The 25,052-nt window shown below is 34.5% G+C and overlaps 1 protein-coding gene across 1 annotated transcript; it reads right to left on the bottom strand.

Annotated features, from left to right (window-relative positions):
* Positions 1-2,756: 2,756 nt before the first annotated feature.
* On the bottom strand, positions 2,757-14,572 carry DMRTA2 (Doublesex- and mab-3- transcription factor A2; the record flags this gene model as incomplete). The annotated part of the gene is made up of 5 exons (XM_012939105.3): positions 2,757-3,131; positions 5,322-5,638; positions 10,025-10,332; positions 13,074-13,294; positions 14,570-14,572. The coding sequence occupies 5 exons, from the start codon at positions 14,570-14,572 to the stop codon at positions 2,757-2,759; spliced, it is 1,224 nt and encodes a 407-aa protein (XP_012794559.2).
* Between the last annotated feature and the right edge of the window lie 10,480 nt (positions 14,573-25,052).

Here is a 25,052-nt window from a genome sequence, read left to right as displayed (position 1 = left end):
AGATGAAAAAGAAAATCAATATTAAGATTCACATATTGTTTTTAAGGTGATTTCTGTACAGTCAGCTGTCAACGCGATTTCGTCGTATTAATTTATTCACATTAAATTCTGTTCATTAGCAACCTGTGTTTTTTTCAGTTGTAATTATTTACTTTTCAATGCATTTTTGCCTTGTATTAATTAATTCACTGTGACTTCGTACTGTATAATAGTTGCCCAGTTCTGTAATTAATAACCATTGTATAATGGATATATAATTGAACTAACTTGGATATAATCCAATTCTTCTGAAGTTTTTATCTGAAGCTTTTATATAAACTTGAACGTCTTACTCTAATTAACAGACAATGATGAAAAAGATAGAAGCAGTCTTGTTAATCATGTATAGAAGTTGTAATTGAAAATAATTAGCTATGTAAATAAACATATTGTACTTCAACTGAGTTCAATGATCCTCATTTAGTAGAAACTTGATGGAGGTAGTCAACAGGGAACTCTGGACCTAAGTTTCATGCTACTTAGCAGTCGTCAGCAAGGTGTACCTGTAATTTTGAGGGAACTGATGCTCCCTGACGGATCCGATCCCCTGTCATCCAGCTTCACAGTCAGAGACGTTACCAATGAGCTGTCTGGGCTGCAACTGGTTTGTAGGACTGAGATGTATTTACAATTGATTGATCACCGGGTGGTGATCAATGTCATGTATGTCAGGTCCTTCTTAGTGTAGATCAAGTCCTATTGACCAAGTTGCAATGTGGTTTCCTGTTGGCTACCTCCTACTATCATCTGATCTCAACATAGTGCACGCAGTGTCGAGTCACCTAGACTGGTGGCCACATTGCAACTTAGTCGATAGGATTCAATCTACACTAAGAAGGACTTGACTTACATGACATTGATCACCACCCAGTGATCGTTCAATTGTAAATGGAATTATCTTGTTGATTTATAATTAAACGATAACTTGTAAACAGGTAATCGATTTTATGGAACCGGCTGATAAGAACTTCATTTAGTCAGTTAGTGCACACAATAACGAGTCATTTATGATATGGAAAACATTCATACTATAAGTATTATTTCTACTTTGGAACTCAATATTTCTGAGCAAAGATATTCGGTCGATCGATGAAACTATAAACCTTCCCTGACCTACATAATTTTAGTATATGTTATGCATATTCAGCCGCAATCTGTCCAGATGACCAACATTGTCTGTTATACAAGTAGATTGGAAAAAATATAAATAGAGTAGTTCATGGATTTATTGACTGCTGGTCTGAACCATGCTCGGAGATGCATATTCCCTGATTAGAGATATCGATTGGTATTACTCTAAAATTTCGAGCTTGATATATACTAACTTACGGACAAGTTATGAACAGTGTATCCACGTTATTTTGAACTGTGAATGTTTAGATACAAAACATTGTTACTTCATTGATAAAAGTATGCTTCAAGGATCAATCAGAATCGAGAAGCGAGCATTTGGTTTGGTGCGCGAAATTCAACACACCACATACATCAACCATTAAACATTCTTCTGGACACTAATTAAAACGTTTGAAATGATAGCGAACAATTATTTCCAACCATCATAGAGTGGAATAATGATAGTGTTTAATGTATCAAGTGTCTAATTCTGTTCCTACAGATTGTACATAACAGGCAAACTGACACTATCCCTAAATATCAACTCTAAACCCTTAATTAATCCTGAAGAAAACCTTAACCTGATGGCCTTCAATTTTATCAACAAACTAATCAGATGTCACCTCTCACACTTTTCAATGGATTTTATTCATTAATGACTTGGGAATGATTTAAGATTCTAGTTAATGTCAATTCATGATGAAAATCCTGTCCTTAACTCGGAAATATGTGGGTACTGTTCAAAATGTGTTTGTGTATTCTTAAGGATTCGAGAATATAAACAATGCTCATCCATCAGACCAAGTTTATTCTTTCGATTTATAAGCAGAATAACTTATAGAATACATTAATAGATTAGCTACTTCTATATAATTTGTTATCACTTTACAATATTATTACTTTATTTCTCCTAAACTCTTCATCTATAAAAGCTATTTTTTTGATTAACTAAAAAGCCTCTCGTAATTTGTAGTTGTTCTAAACTCATCACTATACTATACTGTTCCCATTTTGTTGAACAGCTGAAGTTATCTATCCATATTACTTGATACTTAAATTTTTATTCTGAGTATAATACGTGTCGAGCATAGAAAGGTATCTACCTCAGTACAATGGAAGATGGTCGCGCAATTTCGCGGATTGGTTGATGTTAGACACCAACAGTAGTCCAGTATGTTAAGCGTTCGCGCGCGAGACTGAAGGCCCTGGTTTAGAATCCCGCGAGCGGGATCGTGGTTGTGCACTGCTGAAGAGTTCCAAAATAGGTCGAAACGGCCTTCCAGATCTCCAACAGTGGTCTAACATCAATCGGTTCATGATCTCAATCAAGAAGTGGAACATTTGAAAAATGTGATTAAACTAGTTTGATGATCAAGAAGTTCGAACATTTTGTTCCCAATACATATAACTAAGGTCATAAATTATCGATGAGAAAGTCTTAAGAGTTCAGATTTCCAACGGTGGTCTAACACCAATCGGTTCATGATCTCAATCAAAAACTTAATAATCTCCATAATCCCTATATTGATAATTATTTTTCATTATTGGATGTTTCAGAAAAAACTGTATGCAAGTTATAATTGTTATTTTAATGGTACTATTTCTCAGTGTTTATTAAGAATATTTGAAACAGAAAATTTTATCAATGGGTAGATTGTTTCATCTTGGATATTATTTGTAGGGTTACTAAGAGATTTATGATGTAATCTATCATCCAGAGTTGGACATAGTGTTGTTGCTGTGGTTGTTATTATTGTTGTTGTCGTCGTCGTTGGTGGTGGTGGAGAATGTAATGCAGCTTGTCGATAATCTGATAAAATAAGATTTGATGATTGTTTATTATTTATGGTAGTATTTATATTGGCTAGATTAATACAATTAGTATTTTCGAATAGATTGGTTGTAGTTGTCATATTTATGGTAGATAAATTATTGAATTCATTAAGCTCTGCATGTATATCCAATTTATTTTGTTTCATCTATTAATAAATCATAAATACACATTAAGAAATAAAATGATCTTAGTATAAAATTCATATTACACTCTATTTTGTGGAAATGAGTTTAACTTGTAAGTTGTATTCGTCAGGGATTGATCCCGATTTGGGTGTTATTAAAAAGTAAATGAACCCAGGATCTTCATGTCATGCAGTTAACTATTGATTAGTAAAACCACTAGGTTGGCATTCATTCATGTAATATCGACTTCAATCAATTTGCGATATAGTACAATGACCATTTAATGTAATTGGTGGTAACTGTTTCACATTTGAGACCTCTAAATTCTACCAGTCATGACTTCCTACCGCAAGCTATTTCACATACATTCTAAATTCTTTATCACATGCTATTTGTAAGGTCAAAGTCTTCAGCAAATCCATGGTTAGCGGATTTTTATCTTGTCGGATAAACCGGGTTTAGAATTGCTTTCATAATAGCAAATAGCACTGTCTACACTCTTGTACATCAGTTAAAACATTTGCTGAAGTTCTATCCTTCCATCAACTGTTTTATCAAGAAAAATTTACACTTTAGTTAAGTCTTGAAGTTTGCTGTAACCCGATGTATGAATTTCTAACCAAAAAATTAATACATTCTAAAGGACTAGGGATAGGACTGCGAACTAATCCCTTGGTTACATATTGAGATGATCTATAGCCTAGGAAGAGGATTTTCGATGTGTTGTGACATCTGATTTAGGCGGTTTAGTCTTGAAGTTTCCGTTGTCATTTATAGATAGTATTACTGACACATACTTCAAAAACAAGTATTGATAGTGTTGTCTGTTATAACAATAAATACTACATGGCTAAAGTATCCAACTCGGAAAATGAAAAACCTCTAAAATTTATATTGATATATATAGAGAAATTGACAGTCGATATCTGTCTTACATGGAAATAGTTAACCAAAAGTTCCTCTTATTCTATCACTTAAACTTTTAGTGGAAGACATGTCAAATTACGCATTAACTGGGTTGACAACATTTACTTACTTACACCTGTTACCCCCAATGAAGCATAGGCCGCCAACCAGCATTCTCCAATCCACTCTGTCCTGGGCCTTCTTTTCTAGTTCCATCCAATTCTTGTTCATTTTTCTCATATCCATCTCCATTTCCCGGAGTAACGTGTTCTTTGGTCTTCCTCTTTTCCTTTGGCCTTGAGGATTCCATGTGAGGGCTTGCCTTGTGAAGCAGTTGGGTGCTTTCCTCAATCTGTGTCCTATCCACTTCCAGTGCTTCTTCCTGATTTCTTCCTCCTCTGGGGTCTGATTTGTTCTCTCCCATAGTAGGTTGTTGCTGATAGTGTTTGATAAACGAATTCGAAGTATTTTGCGTAGACAACTGTTAATAAACACCTGTATCTTCTGGATGATAGCTTTCGTAGTTGTCCAAGTTTCCGCCCCATACAGTAGAACTGTTTTGACATTTGTATTGAAAATTCTTACTTTGGTGTTGGTTGACAGACAATTGTTTTGAGTTCCAGATGTTCTTCAGTTGTAAATATACTGCTCTTGCTTTACCGATCCGCACCTTCACATCTGCATCACATCCACCATGTTCATCAATGATTCCGGCCAGATATGTAAAGGTTTTTACATTTTCCAAAGTTTCTTTATCAAGTGTGATTCGATTGTTTTATTCTGTGATGTATCGGAGAATCTTCCTTCTCCCTTTGTGTATGTTGAGACGTACTGGTGCCGAGGCCGCTGCTACACTGGTCGTCTTCTTCTGCATTTGTTGTTGCATGTGTGATAAAAGAACCAGATCATCTGCGATGTCTAGATCGTCCAATTTCATCCTAGATGTCCATTGTATCCCATGCTTCCCCTGAATGTTGACGTCTTCATGATCCAGTCGATCAGTAGGAGAAAGAGAAAGGGTGAGAGTAATCAACCTTGCCTAACACCGGTCTTTACCTCGAATAAGTATGTCAGTGGTCATCCGTGCACGATTTTGCATCATATGAATTCTATATGATACTGACTGCCTTCTCAAGCACTCCGTAGTGTCGAAAAAGCTTCCACAGTGTTTTCTTATCCACACTATCAAATGCTTTTTCTTAGTCAATAAATTTGACGTAGATTGATGAATCCCATTCCATTGATTGTTCCACAACAATAAAATACACGTAAACTGTTTACAAAAAAAAATTACAAATTCTTACCCGTAATACTGAAGAATCATTTCCACAAAGAACAAATTTCTGTTCATTATTATCATATGTTATAAAGCTATGAAATCTGTTAGATAAGTTTATTAAATCATACCATTGTAATTCAACAGTATCGAATTGATTTAAATCTATCGTATTCATTCGATGTTTCAATAGATTCATTTGTTTTATATCATCATGAATTAGTTCTATATTTGAATTAAGACTTTGTTCATTTTGTTGATTGTTCAACTGATTTAATAAAGATAAATGAATAGGAATTCTATTTATGAAATCATTTGATGATATCTTCTTGAATATAGAATTCTCTATGTAATAATTAAATTAAAGAAAAAAAGAATCACATTATATAATTCTTATCAGAAAGGTATTTTGTGGATATATTATAGTAATTTCTATAGTTGAAATCGTGAGTCATCATGGGAAATCTGGAAGCATTCGACGACCATTTCATCATAGTATGAAACTCCTTATCAGTGTGCATCTACAATCACACCTTGCGTAATTCGAACCCAGGACCTATCAATCTTGTACGCGGACGCTGAACCTTTAGACCAATGAATCGGCTAGCATTCAAAATGGCGTTAACGTTTGACTTCAAACAATCTATGGAATTGTTTCACCGTTCATCATTGTCATCAGTGAGTTACTGTTTTAGTGGAGGCCCGTTATTTAATCGTCATTTAGATCAAACGATGTTGTCGGAAGGGTTTTCCACTTTAGTGGCCCAGTGGATCTGACTCCAAGGAGATTGTAATGATGATTGTTGTTGAAATATATATATTGCCTATTCTCGTATATAATCATCGACCTTAATCGCGTTAGTCAATAACGGATTTAGATAAGTCAAATAACGAGAATGGACCTTTTTTTTTAATTATTATTAATGGCTTTATTCAATATTATATTTTGGTACAATATAGAATTCTCAACACAGGGTATTTCAACAAGTTACTTACGCAAAAAAGCAGTGACAAATACAAAAAAAGGAAAAAAAGGTTTTAAAAAAACCCCAAAAAGACTGTACAACTTTTCAAATTAGGGACATATTAAGAATGCAGGTTATTGGCTAGGTTAACTCTAACAACCTGTTCGTCATAGAGTATATTCGCTAGTTAAGGTATTATAGAACTTTTATACTCTAATTTGCGTGCATGGATTTTAATGTAATTACGTCTCGTTTTACCAGAAGAGATACAAGGAGAAAGATAGGACTGAAGGGGATGGTTAGTATCTGATAAAATAACATCTGCCAGGAGTTTGCATGACTTTAGATGTCTATCCACAACCATATTAATAATGACCTCGAAAGATTCCCCACAAATCTTGCTAACTGCCTTCAGCACTCTCCGCAATACAGCTAAGTCTTTTCTCAAAAGCCTGGGAAAGAATAATGGAGAACAGTAAAGAATAATAGGTAATATGCAAGAATTTACAAATTGTTAGAGTAAATGACGAGTAATCCCAAGAGCATTCAATCTCTTTATGTAGTAAGTCAGACGGAAAACCTTCTTCGACAACAATAAAACATGGGAACACCAAGAGAGATCAGAGGAAAAGGTGACACCAAGATAACTGACCTTCGACACTGTGTTTATCAAAGAGTCTCCAATGGAACAAGCATTATGGGATCTCAAATTGGTGTTTAGATTCCGTTCATGTCTCATACTAAAGTTAACAGCTTAACATTTAGACGGATTAAGTATGAGACCATTACCAACAGACCAACAATCAATACGGGACAAAACTCACTCATCTCTATGGGATGTAAAGAGGAAGAGATAGGCATACATACAATGAGATCATCCGCATATTTCACAAAAGTGTTCTCTGTGGAAGATGGTAGATCATGCAGAAAAAAAGAGAATACGTATATTTTGTATATAAATCGAATGAAATAGAGAGAAGAGCAACGACACGCAGTGGAGACAGCGGGTAAGCCAACTCCTCTTTAACCAAGCGTTAATCAATATTTATAGACACACAGAATAAGTTACAGACATGGGATGAGTAACGGGATAAGAAATGTACACAAATATGCGCTCATATAAAAACAGTGAAGATTGATAAGCGAATAAATAACAAGGTCAGAATGTGACTCAAGTAGAATGAATAGAATGGGCTGTCCGAAAGCTAGAATAAGGTATATGGGCTTAACATAATAACCGACACTACACTATCTTACAAGAGATTCGCTTGAACTTCATTGGTCACTCCTTCTCACTAGGACTCGAGGAGATACCTCTTGAAGTCATAAATACTATATTATATTGTTCGTTTTTTTTTACAGAAAATTCAGATGATCACAAATGATAATTTTCAAACAAACTCAATGTCAGACAACTGTACTGATGAAAACATTGAATCTATGATGTCTGTTGAGTTTTACTATTCCTTGTAGAATTGTATAATGCTAAACAAGATCTGATAAAATGGTTAGTATATGAGATTTTAACCAAAAACGACTCAAATTGACAAAGAAGCTAAATAATATCACTTGTTAGTAATTCTGAAATTGTTCCGAACAATCAAAACTAAGATAAAATGACAGATGGGAAGTTGTTTGAATAGGATAAGTTAAATGTATCCTGAATTTTGTAAAATAGGGATTCTCTTACTTCATTTTATTTATATATATGGAAGACATTTTTGTTTTTACTTCAATTAGAAGGTCTGTCAAATATCAAGATAAAACGTCAAAAATAGGCTCCGAAAATCACGATTGATGTTACTCATTATTCAACACAAGGGTAGTCACTATGTTCTTAAATATTCGAAAGTTAATCAGACTTAACCATTACTCTGTGCTATATAACTACTCATTGCGTTGAGTAGAAATACAGGTTCTAGTATTGCAGCGTTGCACTGCTAATTATGTATACCTATCAGAGGGTCCAGTAGTAGATATTTCAGATCAGTACCTCGGTAACCATTCCAAACACTACACAATTGTTATACGTTTTATGGTGTAAGGTTTAAGGGCTAATGACGTATAGTGTCTAATACTATGTTAAGCTTACGTGGGTTATTCTAGCTTCCGGACAATCTGGTATATTTAATCTTCTTAAGTCACATTTTGACCTTATTTATTATTCGCTCACTAACCTTGACTGTTTTTATACAAGCATGTGTGTGTTTATTGTTCACCCTATTCATTGCGTTTCCGTAGCTTATTTTTGTCTGACTATAAATACTGAGTCTCGCTTTATCGAGGCAACTTCGTTGACTTACCTTCTCAGCTTTGTTTCTCTGATTGTTTGTCTACATAAACAAATGCTTGAAATAAATTGATCCGACACAACCTGTAATTTGCTTCTTATTACCATCAGCACACAATTGTGGTTAAACTAAATAATATATGGAGTTAAGTGGAAGATTTATATTTATGGCATATTCATTCGTTCTTTTAGGTCGGAGTCAGATTAATGAATCACAGACGTAGTCACATTATTTGATGTAAAATTTAGGGTTTAATAAGTAATGATGTATTCCAGTTAATTAATCACTACCAAACCTACTAAGTGATATAAACTCTTCCTAATGGATGAGCATTGTTTATATTCTCGAACCCTTAAGAATACACAAACACATTTTGAACAGTACCCACGTAGTTCCAAGTTACAGATAGCATTTTCATCACGAATTGAAATTAGCTAAAATCTTACATTATTCCCAAGTCATTAATGAATAAAATTCATTGAAAAGTATGAGAGGTGACATCTGATTAGTTTGTTGATAAAATTGAGGGCCATCAGGTTAAGGTTTTCTTCAGGATTAATTAAGGGTTTAGAGTTGATATTTAGGGATAGTGTCAGTTTGCCTGTTATGTACAATCTGTAGGAACAGAATTAGGCACTTGATACATTAAACACTATCATTATTCCACTCTATGATGGTTGGAAATAATTGTTCGCTATCATTTCAAACGTTTTAATTAGTGTCCAGAAGAATGTTTAATGGTTGATGTATGTGGTATGTTGAATTTGGCACAACAACCTAAGCGTTACTTTCCTAATTCTGATTTAGTCATCACTAAAATATATTTTTATCTTTCATTTTGAGATGACGGTGAAGATTTGTAGCTCAAATGGATGATTTTGTTGAAGTTTCTGAACTGGATGGTTTGGTCATGGAACTTTCATTATTCTTCTGAACGACATCATCAGCATAATCTTCACTTTAACCTGTAGTTCCATGATCAAACCATCCAGCTCAAAGAACAAAACTCTATCAAATACCTTTCATTTATTTACATTCTTATAAATATCAGATGGGTTTTGTGGATAATATGGTAATTTCAATGGTTAAGATCATGAGTCAGTTGAAGCTAGACCACCATGGAAAACCTGGAAGCACTGGACAGCCGTTTCGTCCTATTGTGGGACTCCTCAGCAGTGCGCATCCACGACCTCGCCCCCTGCGAGATCCGAACCCAGGACCTACTGGTTTCGCGCGCGAGCACTTAACCACTAGACCACTGAGCCGGCCGGCATCCAACGGTGTTAATGTCTAACTTCAACTAATCCACGAAATCGAGCGACATAATCGCCATTGTTCTCAGTGAGTTACTATCTCACAACAGACCTGGTTGAACTTTACTGGTCACTACTTCTCACTAGAACTCCAGGATATATTCATATAAATGATAAAATGTCATGAAAGTATTACTATAATTAAATTTTATGAAAACATACCAATCGTAACAGTTTTATATATTTCATTCAATGATTCAGTATCATTTTCAAGATTATAATTTGCAAATTGAACATCTTTTAAATTTGTATATTTCTCTGGTGTAATTGTTGTAGTTTCAATATTAGGAATTACATTATCCTTTAAAGATCTACTTTGATTGTTATTATGATGAAGAGTTGAATGGTTGATCTTGTATAACGGATTATTGATTTGATATTCATATAAATCTTCAATAATATACCTTTGTTCATTTGGAATGATATTCTCGGAATAAGTTAAGTTTTGGGAAGTTTGAGATGTTTGTTGTCTTGATAGAAAAGAAAACTCAGGTGAAAATAATAAAACTATAAATATGATGAATGATTTGTTACTGTTTAGCAAAGATGGATAATGGCTTGCAGTGGAATCCAGGACGCGAGTTTCGTCCTATTTGAGACTCGTCAGTTGGATGTACTTGCATCTCAGAGTTGATGTTCACTCCGGGACTAGAAACCAGTACCGTTTGATTCAAATGCCATTGCGTTATCCACTTATCTATTGAATCCTGATAGTGTAATGGGGTGAAGTTTTGAATTCCCTTGGTGTTGTTTGCTTGTATCTTCCCATTGTTGTTTCGGACTAAAATTGGATATCCCGGAATGAATATAAACTCTGGGATGCAGGTACATCCAGCTGACGGGTCCCAAATAGGATGAAACGCGAGTCCTGTATTCCACTGATAGCCACTATCTATCCTTGCTTAAAAAGCTTATGGTGCACAGGATGCATATATGCCAACAAGGGACTGATCAATTTCAGTCCTAAATGACAGTTAGAAGATACAAGTAAACAACACCAAGTGGATTTGTTATTGTGTTATTTAGCTGGAGGCAATCTGTGTGAATCACTGCTTGACCTAGATTTCTTGCTATTTAGCACATATAAAAAAAATTGATGTTACCTGTGTGATTATAAATTGCCTCATTTAGTGTCCGTCTATGAGACACTAATACCCAACTATTCGGGTTGCTAATAACCTCTTAGTTTTAAGATTTCCAAATTCCCTACGATCCCTCAGTATCAAACTGAATGCATGCAATATTAATGTTATTATTTCCGGTTATTTTAAATTCGACATGAAAATTTTGTGGAAGCTGAGTCAAATAAGAAGTTTATTCTTCATTTTTTCATGATAAAATAATTTCAATAGTTGAGATCACGAGTCATTTGAAGCTAGACCACCATGGAAAACCTGGAAGCAATGAACGGACGTTTCGTCCTATTGCGAGACTCCTCAATAGTCCTCATCCACGATTGTTAAATATTTCCCAAATATGTTACTTCAATGGTTAGTTTATACAAAAAAAACCCTAACTTATTCATGATGTCATTCAGAATAACGATGAAAGCTCCACAACCAAACCATTCAGCTCAGAGAACAAACCTCCATCAAAAGCAGTCAGGATTAATAAGCCAATAAGTGACAGGGTAAAAATGTGGCTTGAAAAGGATAAATAGATTGTTCTCTCCAGAGGCTAGAATAATTTATGTGGGCTCGACATAGTACCAGACCCTACGTACATTAGAAATTAAGCCCATCAGTGGTTTGTCACATTGTTTTCAAATGAAAGTCATCACTAGAACAACCAGGTGCACTTATCATTTGGCTATATCTAGATGGTCTATTGCAACGTTGTCAACTTATCTTACTTACTCATAATTAACAGATGAGACTGAGGATTTATCGTACGTTCCAATGAATAATTAACTTATTGTACATTTGTATATATTTCCTTACTATTTTTGGTCTCCAAAATATGTATCATATTTCTAACTTGGAAATTTCTAACTCCTCACTTTTCTGGGTGATATTCTTGTACACAGTATTTATTGTTTACTTTTGGAGATTAATTTATTTGAAAGATTGTTTTTGTTATGAACTGACACAAACTAAAAAGTCAGATAGTATTAGTAAGTTATTTTGTTCTAGTATTTAACTCTTCATCCAATATCTATCCATAAATTCTCTAGACGGAAACCAAGATCTCCCCGTCAAGCGGCATTCAGGATACTTTTTTGATCACTTAGGTTTAAAACGTTCACAATACTAGCTTTAACGATTAGGTAGTGACCATTTAACTTAATCCATGATCTTTGTTTTGCTCAAAAAATGATCGAACGGTAATGTGGTCAACATTAAACTTGACGGCTCGATGTTTAATTCCTTGTCAAGTTGTGAGTGTACACTACTCTCAGGAGTCTTTGACAAAGGTGGCGTCAGGCCTTGATTCTTAGTACCGCCCTAACTTATATCAGTTTGTAGTGAAAACTATTTTTAGGTATACAGAGTTTATGGAAATTGCCACAATTTCACAGAATACATCAAGAACTGTTGAGGAATCCCATACTATGACGAAATAGCTATTCAGTTTTTCTTGCTTCTGAATAAAAGTCTGAATATGATTAGTTCGTGATGTTTATCTATAGAAATTATTTTCTTCTTGTGTACAATACAAATAATGCGTTTGTACACAAAGCCAGTAAATGAGATTCTCTATATCTCATTAAATTCGTTTAGTGTACCAAAAAGAAATCGCAAGACAAGACTTTTGTTTCACTCAGAAATATTCTCTCTGTAAACATATTTATCCAAACCAGTAATTTTCTCAGGTTTGTATATTTCATCTTACATGTGTCTTTATAAAGTTCCTTTCTTAGTGAGACTATAATGTTTGGATGACCTTTGAGTGACACTAGAGTGACCTTGAGAGTGTCTACTTGATAAGTAGGACCAAATGAGGGTTATAAACCAGTGTGAGGAATTAGAATTACGATTTACGGTTGATGGTTAAGGTAAAGAGTTAGATCTAGGGTTTTCATCATGAACTGACATCAGCTATAATGCCAAAACTCTATTTAGTCAAATCGATAACTGAATTTCACACCAATATCCAAGACCTGTTATCTTATATATGAATGATTCGTTCATAATTTATAGTTACACTACCTTCTCTTTTGAAGACTTTTGAAGTATTAAACTTTTATTTAACAATTATAACAATTGCTTACCTTCTTAATGCAACTTGTGCAGCCATAACACGTTGACGTTCAACAACAAGTAAACAAGCTGCACAATGACAATTTTTCCAACGACAATGCCTTTTATGCCCTTTTAATGATGAAATCACTCCATGATTACGACAACGTGTACATTTAGGCACACGAAATGAAGAACAGGAATTATTAGCGAAATTAGTATTATACTTAAATTCTGTATTATCCAGTTTTAACTGAAAAAAAAGCGAGATTATTAGTTGAAAAAAGTTAAAATAAACAAGCTATCAAAGAAATTTCAATAGTTTAAATAATCATGGGTCAATTAAAGCTAGACTACCATGATCTATCATGATCTTAATCAAAAACTTAATAATCTCCACAACCCTATACTGATCATAATTTTCATCAGTGAGTTAATGTCATAGACTTCACAGGTTACGTATACCTATTAAAGTTTAGGTAATATACCTTATAATGAGTTACTACTGATTTAGGTAATTTTTAAAGGTTTTGTACTATATAAAACGACGATTCTGATTAAATTCATGAATATGCATTATTCAGAGATATAAAACTCAAATAGAACAACTATTTCTAACACTTTCTGGTTTTCACTAGTTCTTTAACAGATACAAGTTCTCAATAAAATTTAATTTCATAATTATATTAGTTGTTAAAAAGATGATCAGATGGTTCTTTTAGTTACAAACAATTGTTATTACACCTGGTATATCCCGACGAGAATAATGAATGGTAACTGTTGGAATCGACTTCTGGACTAATACTATACGTATATTCTTATCGTATCATTGATATATAACTAAACTATTCATATTCGTGTTCCTCTTATAATAATGTAGTGAATAGAACACGGGTGGGGACAATCGAGTGTACTTAACACACAATTACAGGACTTGTTAATGAAATCTAACAGTCATAAAGTAAATACTTAATTTGCAAAATGTCCACCAGTTGTCGCAAAATGACTCAGATTTCATTGTTCTTGCATTTTCATACAAACTGCATCCTGTTTCCATTTGTTACTGTTCTGTCCTCTTATCTCTCTGCTGCCAGACCTTCTGTTCACGACTAACACCATATACTACTTATTTCAATATAAGTAGCACACAGCACAATAAGCTTTATTTTGACCTATGAACTATTATTACACGATTCACCATTCCTGAGTTATGCTTGGTCTATTAATTACAACCTCCCACATTCACAGTACATTTGGCTAAATCTTGTACAAATGTTGTTTCCTATTTTATGTTACGATATGGTCTGTTTGGTTTGTATATAAACCCATTATGTTTGTAATACATGATTCATATCGCAGAGGCTGAGATTGGTGTTCTGGACTCTAACAGGCAGGGAGAGGGACCGATAAGGATTTTAGACTGCTCGTACAAGTTTTATGTGTCATTGATCAGATCGAAAATTCGCTATTCTCTAACTGACGGTATCATTATGTCATATATTGATAGGGGCACAAGTTGTGACAATACCATGTTGACTTTTCAAAATAATTATGAGAATAACTGTTGAATCATTGATATTTCATGTGTTTATGTAATAAAATTGATGATACATACTGCTTATATCTGTTGACATCAGTGGCACACATCACAGTACCAATACCAAGGCTGAACTTGGTAGTTTCAAATAAATTGTGCATTGGGTAGAGAGCTAATAATAAATGTATTTAAACTTAGGTTAATTTCGTTTACTTATCTACTCTGAAGAAGTTGCTTACATAAAGTTGCGAAAGGTCAGGAACACAATTTTTCTACACATCGGAATATAACAAAAATTTATTTTTTATTATTAATAGTTTCTAGGACTATCAAACTTAATATTTTAATTTAATTTACAAAACGTACAATATTCAAAAGGCAGCCAAAACTTTAGAACATAGAAACAGACGGTTGAATGATAAAAATATAGTTTAATAGTTGAATTCATGGGTCAAATAAAGCGAGACCACCATGGAAAACCTGGAAGTAATGGACAACCGTTTCGCTCCACGCTCCCACCCACGGAACTCGAACCCAGAACCTATCGGTCTCGTGAGCGAACGTTTAACCTTTAGACCACTGAACCGGCCGGCATCCAATGGTGTTTATGTCTAACTTCAAATAATACACGAAATTGAGTCACACGCCCACCGTTGTCTTCAGTGAGTTAATATCTCACAACAGAACTGGTTGAACTTCAATGGTCACTTCTTCTCACTAGGACTTCAAGAAATACCTCTTGAAGCCAGTAACTAGTGAGTATATGATGATTATTATCAGAAGGGGGATTTTGTGTAGATTTTAGTAATTAAATAGTTGGATTCATGTATCAGTTAAATCTAGACCACCATGGAAAAACTATTAAATTACTGAAATCTCCACAAAACCCACTAATGATAGAAAAATATCATTCCTTTACAGTTGAACTCATTTAGAGCATTTTAAACAAAATAAGATCGTACACATTAAGTAAATAACCAGTCGTGTTCAACTACGTCTGTTGTGAGATAGTAAACCACTGAATACAACGATGGACGATTGCACAAGTTTGTGGATTAGTTGAAGTTAGACATTAACGTTGCCAGCTTATTGATCTAGAGGTTCGTGCGTGAGACCGATAGGTCCTGTTTTCAAATCTCGCGAGACGGGATTGTGGATGCGCACTCCTGAAGAGTCTCATACTAGGACGAAACGGTTGTCCAGTGCTTCTAGGTTTTCCACGGTAGTCTCGCTTTATTGGACTCATGAATTCAACTATTAAATAATTAAATATTAATAACATAATTTCTAAACAACAATAAACAATATTGTACTTGACTTACAGAATGTTTATAATTATAATCTTTTTTAATATGGACTAGTATATTTATAACTAATAAAATAGTATCAAACTGAATATAAATCGTCTTTAAATATGTCCCCTATGTAGTCATATTCGTTTTAAGTAATTTTTCTATCCACAACTCTCTCTCTCTCTCTCAGTGTGTCGTTATATGGGTATCTTCTTTTTTTTGTATTTTTATGTTTTGAATCTGTGTACATGTGCATTTTGTGCAATACTACTGTGATGATTCTTCAACGTATTCACTCGAATAGATTGTAGTTTGTGGTCGTTTTTCTTTTCTTTTTTCCCTTTTTTTGGAAATAAAGGAACATCTAGTTACATTATTTCCCATTGGATAACTGTTAAAATATAATTCATTCAATTTTCATTTGGTATATGTAAAGAATTGTATTATCCTAAAAGGTAGTTTACATACATAAAAGCATTATTGGTCAAATAATTGAAATTAGAAAATATCAGATAATAGCTTTATTGTGTGTAAATAGTTGTCAACAGTGCACATTTATTTTCTTTTTGCTTTTTTTCTTTTGACCAAAGATGTCTTAGAAATATTGCTGGCGTCTACTGGGATTACCGGGTAAGTAATAGTGACGTTAGAAGTAGAGTATTAGGGAATGATGGTAAATTAGTTGATGAGGTTGTGAATCTTTACCGACTGAGATGGTTGGACTACGTGCTGTGTATGCCTGAACACCGATTACCACGACGTGCAATGCTGACCAGTGTTGGAGATGGTTGGAAGAAAGTTAGGTTCGTCCAAACTAAAGCGTGGCATCAGTGCTTGAAGTCACTAACTTCTAGTTTGAGCCATGTTGGTAGATGCAGACTACTTGGTTGGGTTCCGCATGACTATCGTAACCAATGGCTCAAAATCTATCACAATCGCGTAGATGCATATGCTTTCTGTCTTTCCTTAAACTATGAGACTAAAATCGTTTCATATCTTTCTTTCTACGAACTAATCCTTTCTTCCTGTACTATGATCTTATATGTCCTTATAATATTCTTGTTGTTCCGTTGTACTATTCAAAATTGGATTAATTTTGATTTGGTTATTTATTCTCTGAAGAAGTGGCTTACACTAAGTCACGAAACGTCAGAAAATCTAATTTTTCTACTCATTGGGATGGTACAAATATATTATTTATTTGTAATCTTCTTTATATATATACCACTGAATTAGCTACTTCTATGAATCCGATGTTCATCTTGTTGTGTTAACAAGGTATGGCAACTTGGACCGATGCATATCTATGCCTGGTCCTACATTGTAGCTGACTGACTGATTTTCATTTTTTTTTAACATAGAATCGAACTCATAAAATATATATAATGGATTGAAATCTCTTAGCAACCTGTCAATGTGCTCAAATCTAAAAATCACCAATTTTCCGAATGTATATGTTTAAGGTTTTGGATTTGTTTTTTGATTAATTGATTATATCTGTCAACGTCATGTACACACGATCTAGCATAGCATCATTGTGTTTCACTGATCTTCCTGTATCCTGATCTTTTTTTAAGACACAACAAATGAATAGTAAAGCAGTCATATATTCAAAATAGTATACAATGATCATGCCAGTAAAACTAATCGGTAACATTCATGGCTATCTATTTTAATGAACTCATTTCCTGAATATGATGTACATATTATAAACTCTTTAAAATTAAAATCAAAGTTTTAGAGTGAACGATCATTTTCGATAACTTCTTGGTTGGAGTCTATAGTTACATATCCAAAATTATCATTTTTGATGTTCCAATAGACGAAATATTCAAGTTGAATATATACTTTCATGATTAGGAAAAGTTGGTACTAAATCTATTTACATTATCATTCTTTCTCATTTAATTAGCTTAGAATGTAATATTCGAATTGAAGATCCTTTCTCAAAAATATATTCAGAAGGGGTTTGTGGAGATTTTAGAAATTTTCACAGATTGAAATCATGAGTCAGTTGAAGCTAGACCACCACCGTGGATGCGCACTGCTGAGGAGTCCCATACTAGGACGAAACGACCGTCCAGTGCTTCCAGGTTTTCAATGGTGGTCAACTGACTCATGATTTCAATCTGTCAAAAATATATGTCAATTTCCTAATGGTCTATCAAAAAGTGCAAGAATTGAAACATTTTGACTCGATCCGAAGAAATCCAACTTATAGTTACGAATAAAAACACATATACCCTGTCTATTTAAGTTGGTCTACACTAAATTCGTTCCAAACTTAGTTCCAATTGTGTCACTCCTCTTCGTTATGATTTTCACGCACTAATTGCACATTCATCCGTATTATTTTGCCTCATATTCTCACTAATAATAATATCACGACTACGACACAACGATTACTACATTGTATTAACTTGTTTTACATAAGATTTTATCGTATTGATTAAAATTTATTAATGTTATGAAGACCCAATATTTTCCTACCTGTTATGTATGACCTTTCACCAACATTTACTTTGAAGACCTGGCTTATATTAAGTCATGGAACGTCAGAGATGCAATGTTTCTACTCATTAGGATATAAAAAATATATATTTATAGGCAAAGATAGATAGTGGATAGCAGTGGAATCCAGGACGCACGTTTCGTCCTATTTGGGACTCGTCAGTTGGATGTACCTTCATCTCAGATTTGAAATTTATCCTGGTACTAGAACTCAATATCATTCTCTTCAAACGCCATCGCGTTACCCACTTTGCTACGGAGTCCTGATAACCACCTGCTTGTTCAATGGGGTGAAATTTAAATTCACTTGGTGTTGTTTGCTTGTATCTTCCCATTGTTGTTTGGGTCTGTGTTATATCCAAGCGAAGATTAAGTCACGACTAACTTCTGAGACGTTAATTGACTAATATCATCTGTATGTTCTTATGGTATAGCTACTCAACAATTAGATTATATATATTTATATTCCTCCTATTATAAGCTTTATTTTTACCTATATTTTATTATTGTACGATTTATTGTTCTTAAGCTATGTTCAGTTTATTGACTACTGCCTCCCACGTTCACAGCCACTTTTTGGCTTTATTGTGTACAAATGTTATTTCTATTTTATGGTACGTTGTGGTCTGTCTGGTTGATATATAAAACGAGTATGTTTGAAATAAATTATTCATATTGCAGAAGCTGATATTGTGTTCTGGACTCAAGTGGACGGGCTAGGCGGACATAGGAACAATAAAGATGCTAGACTGCTCATACCGGTCGAACGTCATTGGTTTGGCACAGTGCTAAGATTGTATAATTCGTATTTGATTGGTGGATAAATCACGTGATAAAAAGCTGGACATAAAATCATAACAGTCTGCAAGTGATCAGTCTCTTGTTGGCATATGTGCATCCAGTGCGGATTGCCACGATATTACCTTAAGTACATCCCTACGTATATTCAGTTGACGAGTTTCAAACAGGATGAAGCGTGCGTCCTGGATTCCACTGGTATCCACTATCCATCTTTGCTTACAAAGCTTCTGACTTAAGACAATATCGATGCAATCCGCACAGTATCCACATATGCCAGTAAGTGACTGATCACTTGCAGCTCTAAACAACAATAGGAAGATACAAGCAAACAATACTTATTATTACCAATGACATTTGTTTACTTTGTTAGTAATTTGTAGTTTTAATCGATCTGAAGTTTACCATCTTCAATTTATAACATGGATTAGTTCAATCCTAATATTTTGTCTATTATAACACAAAAATGATAATTTTGCACTTGTAACTGTAGTTTAATGAAGACGTTATCGAAACGCATTGTTAGCTTTAAAACTCTTTTTTGAATATTCAGAGGAATTGTTAAATTACTTTGAATTTATAATTAGGATTAATTAGATAGTCGACAGGATACCTTTGACCTAGGTTTCGTGCTATTTGGCATTCGTCAGCAAGAATTCAACCTGCACTAAGAAAGAAATGATACAAATTGGTCACCACCCCGTGATTATTCATTTCTAAATTCTCACTTAAACTTGTATAGAATCATGTCATTCTCCTGGTATTTTTATCCCACACATAGGACTCGAATCCAGGACTTAGAATTCTGATTCACAGTTGATGGTTAAGGTTAGAAATTAGGGTTTTAATCACGAATTGACATCAACTATAATGCCAAAACTCTATTTAGCCAAATGGATGAACGAATTTCGTGCCAATATCCGAGACCTGTTATCTTGGTTCGTTTCTAAATTATAGTCTCGCCAATTTATCTCTTTGAATACGTCACTGATGCCATTTCAGATACATTTTATGTTGACGATAAACTTTTCATTTGTACATCTAATCTGAAATTTGGATTTCGTGGCTGATTATGTAAGAGATTTGGCTTCTTCACAAGTGATTTACAACCATCATATTGTAACACATTTCATAAATAATAAATTTAGAAACTTCTTTAAATGTGGGCATTGAACCTGGGATATTCAGAATGGTTAGCAGCTGATATGTGGTAGTGAACGTAGAGTATGATTGATCGTTGAGTGTGGAAAAACAGTTGCAACCTACGGACTATTAAATATTGATGTGTACTCTGAACTCACTGTGTGTGATTGCTTGTAACTGTACTGAATACAGTATTGTCTAGTGTTAATCTGGTTCTCTATTTTGGATCGCGAATCCTGATTCTAATATACAATGAATAATCTCATAAACATAATAATGTATCATAGTAATATACATGTAATAAAGGAAAATCTTTTAAACCATCAGTAATATCAGTAGCATTGTCATAATCAGAATCAATAGTTGAGATCATGAACCGATTTGTGTTAGACAACCACCGAAAACCTGGAAGGTCTGGGTAGCCGTTTCGTCCTGTTGTGGGGCTCCTCGGAAGTGGACATCCACTATCCCGCTCACAAGATTCGAAACAAGGGCCTTCAGTCTCATTCGCGAACGCTTAACCTCCAGACCATGGAGTCGGCCGACATCCAACAATGTTAATGTCTAACTTCAACCAATCCACAAAATTGCGCGATCATCTTCCTTTGTATTAAGTTAGATACCTGTCTCTACCTGACATGGATTTACTCTACTAGTCACAACTTCTCACTAGAACTCCCTAGAATTGCCTCACGAAACTAGTCACTAGTGAGCGTATTGTACTTCCATCTAAATCGTTTCACTATTTTTAAAAAGAAACAAATAATCAGTAAGTTTCTAAAAAAATTCTAACTGATGTTTAATCATATAAAATGAATATAAATGTATAATTAAAACAAAAACCATTAAAAACAAAGATGGATAGTGGCTAGCAGTGAAGTCCAGGATGCGCGTTTCGTCTTATTTTGCACTCGTCAGTTGGATGTACCTGCATCTCAGACAGTTGATATTCACTCCAGGACTCGAAACCAGTACCATTCACCCCTAACACCATCGCGTTATCTAAGTTATCCGAGTGAATTAAGGCAATATCAATACAATACGCACAGTATGCACATATGCCAATAACAGACTGATCAATTACAGACTTAAACCTCAACAAGAAGATTCAAACAAAAACAATATCAAATGAAAAACCATTTTGTACATATTTCAAATGTCCCAGCAGCAACAACAACAGAAAATATTTACATACTTTTTTTTTCAATTATCATCAACAAAATGAAACTGTAGACTTTTTATTGATGTTTTTTTAAATTATGAATATTACAATAGACAGATAGAGAGAAATTAATAATTCGTAAATTTAACGGTTACTTTGTTGAAAAAAAGTTTTTTTTTCCAATTTTTGTTTTGATTTTCATTATTGACCAACTGTTATGTCATTCAAATGAAAACTTATTGTCCCTTTATATCCTTCAATGGTATATTATTATTGTTATTGTGGTGGTGGTGGGCGGCCCATGCTCCTCCACGAGGAGCAACAGAAGTAAGTAAGTAATTATTATTATTAATTATCCAACTATATATATATATATATGGTTGACATGTATACATCAATTCATCCCCCTCTTATTCTAGAGATTAAATAGCAATATAACTGTTACACTAGAAAAGATGTATTATGTAATTAATAAATTTATCATATTTAAATTTCTGTGATGGTGATGAAGAAGAATTAGAAGACTGGAAAAAAACAAAGACAAAAGAATCATCTCTTGATACAATGTCTATCTTATTTTGCATTGTAATGAACTATTATATTGATAACTGATCAGTTAATTGAATATACAAGCAATCAGGATATAAGAAAAGGAAAACGACATGAGAAACTAAATAGAGAATATTTGCAAAATAATCACAGAGAAAAAAATCATACATCTTTATATGAATCTAAGATAATTATTTGTATGTTTGAATGATTGACACTTTTTTCATTATATTTCCATATTCTCTCTCTCTCTCTCTCTCTATCTATCTATCTATCTATCTATCTATCTATCTATATATATATATATATATATATATATATATATATATATATATATATATATATAAGCACCGTTAAGTTAGAATGAGATGACTTGTGGTGGTCGGTATTCAATCTTCATAAACACTTAGTCCTAATAACCATTATTAGATAATGTTGCAAACGGTGTATAAATCAACACAGACACCAACCTCACTGACTTTACTGGTTTATGAAATCAGTTTGTAGGAAGAGATTCCGGACAGTAGCCTCGTAAATATCTGCCAATACAATATCTTTCTCGGAAGGATATGCCCACTTGGAATGGTATTGACAACCAAAAATTTACTAAGACTAGAAGTCAGTCCCTTCTCATATCGCCTGGATGCTCCTCATTAACAGGCAGTGTTGTATGGGAGGATTAAGAGATGCAATTATAGTCTATCCTATTTATTATGGCTTCGTCCACCTAACAGACGACTCATAAGCTTCTGTAAAGAACCCACAGCTGATTTGGTGTCCACTCCGAATGGAACGTAAACGCACTGGCACTAAAATGTTTGCGAACATCTTCGTAGATTTAACTAATAGGGTATGGGACTGCTTACCAGAAGTTTTAGTCATGGAACCTTCAGCTAAATGTTTCAAAAGAAAGCTAAGTGGTGTGTGCTACTGATGTCGATGGATATAAGTAGTATGTATCATCAATAGAATGTGACATGCTTGGAGATAGAAGGTTAAGAAGGCCTAATGACTGGTGTGGAAATGAAGGAACATAAATTCTGTGATGATTGATTGACATTTGCAAATGAAGTACTTACTTTATGGTCATTAGATTTTACTAAGATATTCTGTAATTTTGTATTCAGTTTCAGTTTGTAAAGAACAGGAGGCTTGACAACCTGCGTTAGTCTCGGCAATGACGGTCCCTGAGTTGATCCAACTTTCTTTTAAAAAAGTCAGGTGTAAATTTATCACTAAGCAATTTGAAAACTGTAATCAAGTCGCTTCTAGTTTTTCGATATGACAATGGTAATAGGTTTAACGTGGCCAATCGGGAATCATGCGGGAGCTTCGCCATTCCGGGTTTTAGCTTAATTGCTATTCCCTGAATTTTTTCCAAAAGCCTACTATTTTGTTCTAGGCGGGGGCTAGCCGCTTGTATGCAGTACTCAAGTTTAGGACGCACGAACACTGTATGCGAAGTCAAAAGGTTTGAGAAACGACGTGACTAAAAGCCCTACGTATTGACCATATAGTTCTAAGACTTTTGGCGACTATTGCACGTCAGTGTGCAGTAGACTTTAGGTCTTGACTAACGATAACTCCTAAGCCATTGTGTGTATGCACAACAGGTAGCTCAGTGTTATTCATCGTGTATGTATCTGTACCTTGATAACCGATATGCATCACAGTACACTTGGAAGTATTAATCGGCAGTCGCCAAGTTTGAGACCATTCGGATAATTTCTTCATTTTGACGTTCTAAGTTATCACCTTCACTTCTTATCGCTCTCCATATCGTGACATCGTCAGCATATAGCAAGACCGATGATGATAGGAGACGAGGAAGCTCATTCACACTCAAGAGAAATAACACTGGCCCATAACTATACCCTGAGGCAATTCGCTAAGCACAGTTTCCCAGCTAGACAACTTGGTGTTCACCCGTACTTTTTGTTGGCGCCTAACTAGGAAGTCTTCTATCCACATTAATAGATTGCCTACAACCTTGACATTTCTTAACTTATATAACAGCCGGTTGTGAGCAACTTTTTCAAAAGCTTTGCTGAAGTCAATTTAGGCTTCGTCTATCGGTAACTTTTGGTATTTAGGAGTGCACCAGCTTTCATGAGCCACAAATAAGTTAGTGAACCAGGAATAACCTATTCTAAAACCATTCTGTTTTTCCGAAAAGATCCGGTTTTCCTCGAGATGTTTAAACAGCTTCTTCCAAATAATCTTTTCTAAACTTTTGACAACCACGCTGGTTATGTTAACGGGTCGGTAGTTCTCAGGCTTATATTTCGTACTATGGCGTTCTTCCAGTCTTTTGGTAATCGACCTTGGGTTACGTATGGATTAAAACACATTTAAAGGGTTCGCAATGAAGTTAGCTAGTTTCTCTAGCAACCTAGATTGCATTTCATCGGGTCCCGTGAATTCGCCTATATCAAGCTTATTTAGCAGATCAAAGACACCGAGTTCTTGAATGGTCACGCTGTCCAGTGTGTATGAGTGAGGATTTTTGTGAACTGACAAGAAGGGCGTTTCTATGGTATATGCATTGCTAACGTAGTTTGAGAATACTTGAGCTTTACCAAAGTCGTCCTCCACTAATGATGCAACAGTACTGTCTCATCAAATTACAGGGATATTTCCTCGTCTTTTTGTCCTTTGGTTTATATACGAATACAAGCGTCTAGGATATCCTATGGATTCCTTGACAGTTTTCTCTTCGTACAAACTTTTAAACTTGCGGGGTGGTCGTGGCATAGGTATCCCGAGTTTTCGATAATGAGATTTTGTCTCATCAGACCCCAGTAACCCAAATCAATCAAAAATTTTTCTTTTCTTCCGGAGAAGGATGCGAACCTCCCAACTGAACCATGGTGGAGAGTTTCTCGGTCCAAGGGATGTGAGGGGCGGTAACTTTTAAGTATAAATTTCGAAATGCGTCTCAAGCCGTTTCATTTGAGGACCCACGGCCTATTTTTCAATCTTTTTACGATGCTGAGTGCATGGTATCTGACATGTTTGC

The sequence above is a fragment of the Schistosoma haematobium genome, chromosome ZW (assembly GCF_000699445.3).
Source record: "Schistosoma haematobium chromosome ZW, whole genome shotgun sequence".
Taxonomy (NCBI): domain Eukaryota; kingdom Metazoa; phylum Platyhelminthes; class Trematoda; order Strigeidida; family Schistosomatidae; genus Schistosoma; species Schistosoma haematobium.
Note: the sequence above shows the minus strand (reverse complement) of the source record. Positions and strands in the feature narration are given on the sequence as shown.